We start from the raw sequence: 9,690 nt of genomic DNA, 5'->3' as shown, positions 1-9,690 counted from the left end.
CCGTTTAGATTCTACTCATCTGGTCATTTTTATTTGCTTATGTTTTATAGGGTGAGCTTGTAATTTCTCTCTAAATTGCTTTTATAATTCAAAATAAAAATTTATGTATAGGTATTTTTAACCCCAATTTTCAAGGCTTGAAATAATTGTTTCATTCTTCTGGAACCATTTTGAGAGTTGTCTGCAACGTTTATAAATCAGGTTGTTAAGCATCCTGCACCCTAACATGTAATACAAGAGCTATCAGTACATTATATTTTGTTAATGTTATACCAGAGTGAGAACCTTTATACTTTAGTGACTTCAATGATAAGAATTTCTAAAGCCCTGTGGAGGAGGTGACTCCTGTATCCTCCAGCCACACACTGAGACATGTAACTCGCAGCTGAGCAGAGCAGCCAGGCAGAACCAGAGGGAAAAACTATCCTAGGCCCATCAACAGAGCAGTTGGCCCCAGGGAATACTCCTGCTTCTGCTCAAGATACTGCTTTCCAGAAATGGTGGAGCCAGAGCCACAGGGAGGGGAAGGAGGTACAGAACAGGCCAGCATAGCCAGATCCTTGTCCCAGGATTCTGCTGTCATTTCTTGGCTGGCTGATCTTGGACAAGTCTTTTAATTTTGCTGGTCTGTTTCCTTGTCTGCAAAATGAAGACTGGGTAAGCTCAAGGTTCCCTTCTAGTTGTAAAAGATACCAGGATCATGTTCTGCCTCTCTGAGTCCTGGCTCGCCCTCTATAGAAGGGGGACAGCAACAATGACAGAGGAGGTGGGAACAGCCTAGAGTCTCTAATTCTGCAAGCCTGGTGAACAGGTGCCTGGTTTGTCCAAAGGGCCATTTCTCCTGCTGAATGCGGAGCACATGCTCCTGAAGGAATGTGGCCACAGGGCAGCTGAGGTGTGGGAGGCAGGCTGGACCTTCCACAACTCCCAAAAGGCAGCACTGCTAGGGAGGAAAACATCAGAAGCCATCCTTGCACCTCTTCCAGGGGTCCGAGAGACAGACAGACAAGCAGACAGACAGAGCACTCTCCAGCTGGGAGTCTGCAATGGCTAGGCAACCCCATTCTTAATGCAACCACTGATGGTCCTGGCCTCCTGAGGAGGGAGAGGGCTGCAGAGATTAGGAGGAGAAGGGCAGGCCCCACTGACAACCATAAACACACACAGCGGCTGCTGCCCATTAGAACATTTATTTCTCAGAGAGAAAATAAGTTTAAGACAGTCATATTATAGTAGGTAAAATTAACTTTTGTATTCTTTACAAGCATAGATTTTTCTCTGTTTATTACCTCTCTTATACCATCTGTTATAAACAATTCTAGAAAGCAAATAAAGTTACTTTCTACAATAAATAGAGCATCGTGTGCTTCACAGCAGACGCGACTGAGACACATAGGCCCCATGCCACAGCAGGATCTGAGCCGTTTCCCGTTCTAAAAGAGCAGTTTTAAAAATGAGACTCAGAGACGGAAAGATTCAAAGAGACTAAGAAAAAGAAAAAAGGAGAGAGAGACTAAGAAAGAGAAAGTGTTGGGAGGAAGAGACACACAGAAAGAGAAAGCCCCAAGATCTTACAACACAGGTTGAGACAAAGGTCACAGAGTCCACAGCCGACCGACTACCTGGGGAGGGGGGACGTGTTGGCTCCTTTAAATAAAACACACTGTGTGCATTTAAAATACTCAGCCACACAATGGAGGACTCCTGTAATGGAAACTACAGGCCTGAATAATTTAGAACAGTATTTTACAATTATATACACTATGTCCTTCCCTAGCCATAGGCATTGTAGTTTTATTATTGTACAAAATCCAAAACCCCGTCCTTTATTATGTTATAGAGAGTTTTGTTGGTTCCCTTTTAAACTCTGGCTCGTGTCCCAAATGTATAAGAAGTCGTGGCGGTTGGTTGGTTGTATTTTTAAAAAGTCAAGTGCGTAAAAATGGCAGTGATCTCCCCAGTGACTTCATTTTGTCCAAAACTCCCCTATGAAAAATTTAAAACAATTAAAAAGAACGTCAGGTTAAAAATCAACATGGCGATCAGTGGCCGGCAACCTGGCCCTGCAACTTTGGTGCTTAAGAGGTGAAAAGAAACATCAGAGAACAGACATCGAAGCCTCTGAAAGTTGTGTTGGTTTGTCAGTCAGCATTCCCCCGTTTCACAGTTTTTTGTTTTCCCTTCTGTTTTTGAGAAGGTAAAGGTGGCGAGGGGGTTGAAGGAAAAGAGGGAAGGGGACAGAGGGTTTGAAAGAAAAGCGCTGCGCTCCCTGGAGTTAGGAGCAGCAGAGGCTGGGCAGGGCAGAGCACAGCACAGGAAGATGCTGGACTATAGGCCCCTCGTCATCCCTGGTGGTAATGAGAGCCTAGAGGCTGCAGGGACACAGAATGAAAACCCATGAGGAGGCTAGGAGGATGAAAAGAGCAGACCTGGCCAAAGGGCACAGCTTCACAGCCCGCAGAATCTACGTGGACAGATGGCCACGGGCACCAGAAGCCTGGTCTGCTGATGGGAGCCCGCCCAGCCTGAGCCCACCTCTCTGCAAGGCAGAGGCCTGAGGCCCCGCCTCAATCCCAGGGGGCAGCTCTCACAGTCCGGCCTCTGCTGTTTGCCTGTAGCACATATAAGGGGAGGGGAGGTGTGCTGGTGAAGGGGTCACCCAAGTGGTAGCTAGCAGCTGGCCTCAAAGGGAATGAGACATAAAAAGAAAAAAAAATCAGTTTGGTGATGGTTTCTGTCAGTTTGGCACAAGAGAGAGCTGGAAAAGGAACACAGGAGAAACAGAGGCTGGGCAGAAGATGGTTCAGGCAAGAGGCAGGAGGAGAATGATGGAGGGAGAGAGGGTGAGCTCCGTGGGATTCCCGCAGGACAAGAGGCAGGAGGAGGGTGATGGAGGGAGAGAGGGTGAGCTCCGTGGGATTCCCGCAGGACCCGAGTGTATCCACAGCACCTCTGGGGTCAGCGTTAGAGCCTCGCTCACCCTGAGGTGTAGTTAGCTGGGAGTGGGTTGGAGGGCACCAGGCACACCCTTGAGCAAGCCCAAGACCTCTTGCTTTCCAGGGCCAGTTTATCTCCGTGGCTGGGCCCAAGCCACACAGCTGTTTCTACTTCTAACTGGTTCTTCAGTGGACCAGCCCCGGGGGAGCTTGGGTGGGAGTTTTTGGCACAGCAGGCCCACCAGGGGAACCACGCAGTTAGTCAAAACTGGGGCCTTGCCCGTGGGGAGGACACAGCCCAGTCCCTGGCCTGCCATGGGAGGGGGAAGCTGCCAGCCGTATGCCCGGCTGGGGCCGGAAGAGGCTTCTCTGTGCCCTGCAGGACGGAGGCAGGGCGGGCCCCCCCTTACAGGTAGCTGGAGGTGACGAAGGAGTGGGGCCCCCGCACTCGGCTCAAGTGGATCATCGCGCGGTCGTAGGCCACCTGAACTGACTTGCGGATGCTGGTCTTGCGGCCTTCCAGCATCTTGAGCTTGTCCACAGTGTCTTCCACACCCAGGGGCAGGACTTTGTCCCTCGGAAGCCACTGCCTAAAATATAAGCACAGTAAGAGGCCTGGACCATAGTGGGTCCCACAGGAGGCTCCTCTGGACCCACTTGCCCATGACCAGCAAAGCCAGGGGGAGGGGACAGGGAGAGGGAGGCAGACTGGGACGCTGCGGGCAGGCGGCCACAAAGGGACTTATTTTGTAGCCAGGCCCTTACTTGGGCCCCAGGACACTTGGCTTAGAAGGCTGCTGGAGGGAAGCCCATGTGCCCCTTGGGAGACTAGCTAAGCCATCTGCAGGGCTCTGAGCCTCACCCTGCGTTAGGGAGTCAGGCAGCTATGTCGAAGAAGTGGAGCTGATGCCAGGAATCAATGAAATGATTTCTGGTGGGGCCTACACCTGTTGTTTTTAAAAGATCCCTGGGTGAGTTGAACATATCGCTGAAAGCCCAGCCTCTGGAGCCAGATCCTGGTTTATATCCCAGTTCTAGCTATAGGTTCTTGGCTTTCTGAGCCTCAGCTTCCTCATCTGCAAAATGGATTGGGAGGGGATTAATGAAGATTTAAATGAGGATCAAATGAAATCACTCATGTAAAGCAATCTGCATAAGGACATGGAGTAAATGCTCGACAGATGATAGTCATTAGCTAGTCCTGCCTCCCCACTCTACAGAAGCAGGGGTGAAGGAATCCTCCTGCTGGCCTTTTTAAACCAAGAGCAGACAAGCCCCTTGGAGTGCGTTCTGCACTTCCCACAACTCCCCACCCACCCAGGACTGAGACACGCATTCCCGCAGCCACTGGGAGCAGTGGCAGATTATAGGCTCTCAAGTGAGTCTCTCTCCAGGAATCACCCCCACCAGGGACAGCCAGCATTCAAGGCCTGGTTGATGTTGGGGTACAGGGGCACAGCCCCCATTTCTAACATCTCTAATGAGCTCAAACAGATCAGCTGTGGCCTCTGCAGCAAGTACACTGCAGTTCAACTGCTTCCTCTGCCTAGGGCTGCACTCCTCACCCTTCATGCCCACAGCTCTTCCCAAGAAGCGTCCTAACACAAATCTCCATCTCAGAGTGCTTCTCAGAGACTGATATACCAAACCCCTCAGTTACCATTAACACTATTCATCACTGTTATTCCTAACACTAAATTACTACTATCATGGCAAACGCAGAGACTAGCTGCTGGCAGGTAACCTTTTGCTTTCAACTGAGCACAGAGGCAGAGTGGCTGAGTCCACAGCCCTGTGTACCCTCAGCACGTCAGCATTAAAACAGCATCCCAGTCAGGCTCCCCAGCCTGCGTCCTGGCACACCCTCCCAGTGGCAGCACGCACTCACCAGGTGCGTTTGTTGTCAAAGAAGAGGACAAGGAAGAGCTTCTCTCCAGCTTCGGCCTGTTTCTGCTCGCCCAGCTTCAGCACATCCAGGGGGGGAACAGGGATGGGGACACCATTGTGCAGGAGGCCCTCCCGGGGCATCTTGGGGTCGATGATCTGAAAGCAGAGGGGAGAGGATTCAGCAAGGGGCGGACAGGGTGAACTGTGCAGCCTGCTGCAGGACTAAGCACTGAGCCATCCTACACCAGAGCTATGCAGCAGACTGGCCCTGCCTGACTCGGTGAGGGAGGGGCTGACCTCTTCCAATGACCCTCAGTACCCCAAATGTAAATCTCGACTCCATCTCCCCAGACACCGTTCTAATCCTTGAGCTCTTTCCAATAAGAAAGCTTGGGCCATCAACTCTCAGGCCCCAAAGCTGAAAGAGAAGTTTGGGAAGCCAGGGTCGGGGATTATCAGAAGTGAGTGGACTGTCTCTGACGTCCAGGTCAGATAGATAAACGCGTTCCTCCCAATGTCCCTTAAGGGAGAGGAGTCGAGGTCATCTATTTCCCTGCCAATTTCCCTTTAGAACCTGTATAATTCATTTCGAACTCTCAGGGGCCTTCCTAGACACCATGGCTGTGAAAAAGGTTTTGCCTCAGCTAGAGGGTCCACCCCCTCGGTTTCACCTAAACATATTTTCTGGTTACCCACCACCTTCCTGTCTATTATCCTTCTGGTGTGTAGACCAGATACAACTTTAACATCCCATGGTAAGATTAGAGAGAAGCCAAGAGACTGAGCTTGGAGGGCTGCTGGAGAAGGGAGAATGATGTGGCTGGAAACAAGGGCCACTGCAAAAATCAGTCCTTGAGGCTGCATGCTCCACAGGGGCAGGGGCTCAGCAAAAGGCCTGGTGGCATCAACACAACAATAACTCACCAGTCTACAAGTACTGACACTTACTGAAGCTCCTAACTAGTCGCATACCATCTTATTTCTTCTCTTGCTAATGCTGAGAAGTCTGCTGACAAGTATTAGCCTACAGAGGAAAATGCCAAGCACAGAAGGATGCAGCTGGCTGGGACAAAAACCAGGCACCTGGACTTAGGGCTCGACTGCCCACCACCTCTTGCACAGCCCCTGCTATGGCTGATAGTCTCTGTGCACCAAGGCCAGGGAGACTTGGAAACTTACCGAGGAAGCAGCTTTCCCCAGAGATGGAAAAATCGTAATTCCTATACCCTGTCCCAGGGGGCCTCTTCTCATAATAATAAATTGCTCTATTTACTTCTGGGTGTCTGCCAGCTTCCTTACATCCGTTTCAAGATAAGCAGCTAAAAGCAGGTTCCCTGGTTAAGAGTTTACTCCAAGGAAGAACCAACCCTACCCTGCCCCCAGCTGTGTGATTTGATAAAAACTCTTACCTCCCAGCCTGTCTGTCCCTCCTGGGACTGATGCTAAAGGTCCTGACGGGAACCACCAGACAAGCTCTCCTGAGCTTCCTCAATCACCAACAGTGGGGCTAGTGTCTGGCTGGGAAACTGGGGGCAGACTGTGAAAAATGTCCCCTCCAAGGGCAGAAGCAAGATGGGCAAGTCTCCCTCTTAAGGAGAGGTTGCCTCTCTTTTTAAAGAAGACAGAGGCAAATGTACTCCAAAATAATAAATAATGGGCCACACTCACTCAAATGTTTTGCAGATGTAAAGTAACATGGAAATAACGTAAATATGTAATTTTTACAGAAAAACTTTTTTTAAAGAACAAGAGCCCCAGAAAATTAAAAACCACAGTCACTATATGTGTAAGTACATAGTTAAGTACATAGAGGAAAATGACTGGGAGAATACAAACCAAAATAAAAACAGAGGTTGTGTTCAGGTGGTGGGGTTTTCAGGTGGTGGCTGAATTTAATTACAAAAGAAAATTACAATTAAGAAGATAATTAAAAAGGAAAAAAAGAGACTAGTTTTAGACTGACTTGTTTTGGGAGATTTAAAAAGATAAAACCAAACTTGCATAGCCTTAATCTCTCCTTCAACAACTAACCTGGGGGTCTCACCGAGAGCAGAGGGCAGAGCCTGTGAAGGCAGCCCCAGCCCAACCTCTCCAGCGCTGGGTCACAGTGTGGATTTCCCTCCTGCCCCTGCTAAGGAGAGGGGAGGCTGGCAGCATGGGCTCTGATATGACTCCAACAAGAGGTATAACCTCTGGGAGCTACAGTTTCCTCACAAGTAGAAAAAAGATCAGAGTTCTTGCACTCTTTACCTGAAGAAGCTGCTGTGAGACCAGAAAGAGCCATAGACACAACTGAGCAAGGAGAAGCTCAGAGCTGTGTGTGCACACATAGGCTGGCAGGGTGGTTCTCAGCTCTCACTACAGATCATTGGAGACATTAAAAAAAAAAAATATTCATGCTTGGGTCTGGTTTCAGAGTCCAATATGGTACTTCTGAGATGGGGCCTCAGTATCTGCATTGTTTAAAAAATTCCCCGAGGTGATTCTGCTGTCTCAAAGGTTAGAATCAGTATTTACCAGGGCCAGATGGACATGACCTTCCCAATCAAGGTGGTAAAAATAGAACTTTTAGCTATTATTGGTGGGAGTATAAACTGGAAAGTGAAAGTGTTAGTCGCTCTGCTGCTGTTGCTGCTGCTGCTAAGTCGCTTTAGTTGTGTCCAACTCTGTGAGACCCCATAGACAGCAGCCCACCAGACTGCTCTGTTCATGAGATTCTCCAGGCAAGAATACTGGAGTTGGGTAGCCACTCCCTTCTCCAGGGTATTGAACCTGGGTCCCCTACATTGCACACAGATTCTCTGCTGAGCCACCAGGGAAGCCCCATATAAACTGGGGTTGCCCCTAACTTTCTAAGGGGCAACTTGGCAATATGCATCAGAATTTTGCATATGCCCCAAAGAAGACATTCCTAAGAGTTCTTCACTGTAAAGAAATAATCATAGACGTGCACAAATGTTAAACTACAATGATGCTTACTGCTGGCTGTTTGTCACAGTGAAACATTCAAAATGATCTAAATGACTGACAAGAGAATGGTTAAAATAAGGTACATGCATACAACTGAAGATGACGCAGCCATGACAGTGATGCCGATAAACAATGTTTGATGGCATGAGACACGCACGCTCATGGTGTGCTGTTAAATGAAGGGAAGGTTAAACACCACATGGTCTAATATTTATGCATTAAACAACAACAACAAAAAAAACAGGGCTGAGGGTATACATCAAGAGGTAATCTCTGAACAGACGGGACTGTGGGTGATTTTGAACTCAGTGGCTCAAAACACAGGCTCAAACAGTGGCTCAAAACAGGTTTTGACATCACACATTGTCAAATTCCAACCCTGCCACTTAAAAGCTAGATGACCATGGGTAACAGATCTTCAGTATTTTCCCCTACAAAATGAGAATAATCATACCTTTCTCCATATTTCAAGGACTTAGCATGACAGATGTTTAGCCAAACAGCTAAGCATTATTAGCAGATTTTATAATTCTCTACAATGAGCACATATAACTTTCATGCATAATAATAATTTTTCCATTTAGCAAATAAATATATTCTATTAAAACCCTTAGAGCCCTAGCCTCTGTGTGCATACTGTAACCTATTTTAAGTACCCTAAGCCTAGCTGGTGTGACCCACGCAGGCTGGGATAAAACCTCCCTCCTGCAGCTAAAGGCACCCTGACTCCCAAACACACTCTGCTGGCTTGATCCAATCAGATAAGCCCTCAAGGCAAGGTAGGGGCCAGAACCCCCCAGGGGAGGGAGAATGGAAGGGCAGACTCACCAAGGCAGGGTAGGAGGGGTAACCTCGGCACTTGGCCCACACCAGCTCCAGTGGCTCCAGGTCTCCGCGGTCTTCAAAGGGCATCAGGAGGCTTCTGCCTGGGGTGGGGGAGGGGAGGAGACAGGAGGGCTTGGAAGAGTGCCCAGGAGGCCTGCCTGGGGCCTCCATTTGACTGAAGCAGTCCAGGAATGAGTCAACAACATCCCCTCCACCCTTCCTCTTCCCTACCCTCTCCTGAGTTCTTAAGACTAGATTCTGAAAGAAAGAAAGTGAAGTCGCTCAGTTGTGTCTGACTCTTTGTGACCCCATGGACGGTAGCCTACCAGGCTCCGTGATCCATGGGATTTTCCAGGCAAGAATACTGGAGTGGGCTGCCATTTCCTTCTCCAGGGGATCTTCCCAACCCAGGGACTGAACCTGGGTCTTCTGCGTTGCAGACAGACGCTTTACCGTCTGAGCCAAGACTAGATTGCTGCTGCTGCTAAGTCACTTCAGTCGTGTCCGACTCTGTGTGACCTCATAAACGGCAGCCCACCAGGCTCCCCCGTCCCTGAGATTCTCCAGGCAAGAGTACTAGAGTGGGTTGCCATTGCCTTCTCCAAGACTAGATTAGGGGTCAGCAAACTTGGTCTTTAAAAGGTCAAATAGTACATACTTTAGGTTTTATGTGCTACATGTCTCCACTGCAGCTACTCAACTGCTGTTGTATCATGAAAGCGGTCACAGGTAATTCCTAAATGAATGAGCATTGCTGTGTCCCCATAAAACAATTTCTGGACACTGAAATTTGAACTTTATATAAATTTTTGTATTTCAAAATATTAATATCATTCTTCTTTTGATTTTCAATCATTTGAAAAAAAATGTAAAAACCACTCTTAGCTCATGAAAGTGAAAGCGTTAGTCACTCAGTCGTGTCCAACTCTTTGTGACTCCATGAACTGTGGCCCACCAGGCTCCTCTGTCCATAGAATTCTCCAGGCAAGAATACTGGAGTGGGTTGCCATTTCCTTCTCCAATGCATGAAAGTGAAAAGTAAAGTGAAGTCGCTCAGTCGTGTCCAACTCTT

General features: G+C 48.5%; 1 protein-coding gene across 1 annotated transcript in view; it reads right to left on the bottom strand.

Annotated features, from left to right (window-relative positions):
- Nucleotides 1-1,171: 1,171 nt before the first annotated feature.
- The window catches only part of BRPF3 (bromodomain and PHD finger containing, 3), a 32,716-nt gene continuing 24,197 nt past the window's right edge, over nucleotides 1,172-9,690 (bottom strand). Inside the window, exons 10-12 of the mRNA XM_010848657.1 lie at nucleotides 8,622-8,719; nucleotides 4,825-4,979; nucleotides 1,172-3,526 (exon numbers count right to left, since the gene is read on the bottom strand). Of these exons, the coding sequence (XP_010846959.1) occupies nucleotides 3,343-3,526; nucleotides 4,825-4,979; nucleotides 8,622-8,719 (437 nt within the window). The 3' untranslated portion in view covers nucleotides 1,172-3,342. The remainder of the gene's footprint in view (nucleotides 3,527-4,824; nucleotides 4,980-8,621; nucleotides 8,720-9,690) is intronic.

The sequence above is a fragment of the Bison bison genome, unplaced genomic scaffold, assembly GCF_000754665.1.
Source record: "Bison bison bison isolate TAMUID 2011002044 unplaced genomic scaffold, Bison_UMD1.0 scf7180017864270, whole genome shotgun sequence".
NCBI classification, from domain to species: Eukaryota; Metazoa; Chordata; class Mammalia; order Artiodactyla; family Bovidae; genus Bison; species Bison bison.
Note: the sequence above shows the minus strand (reverse complement) of the source record. Positions and strands in the feature narration are given on the sequence as shown.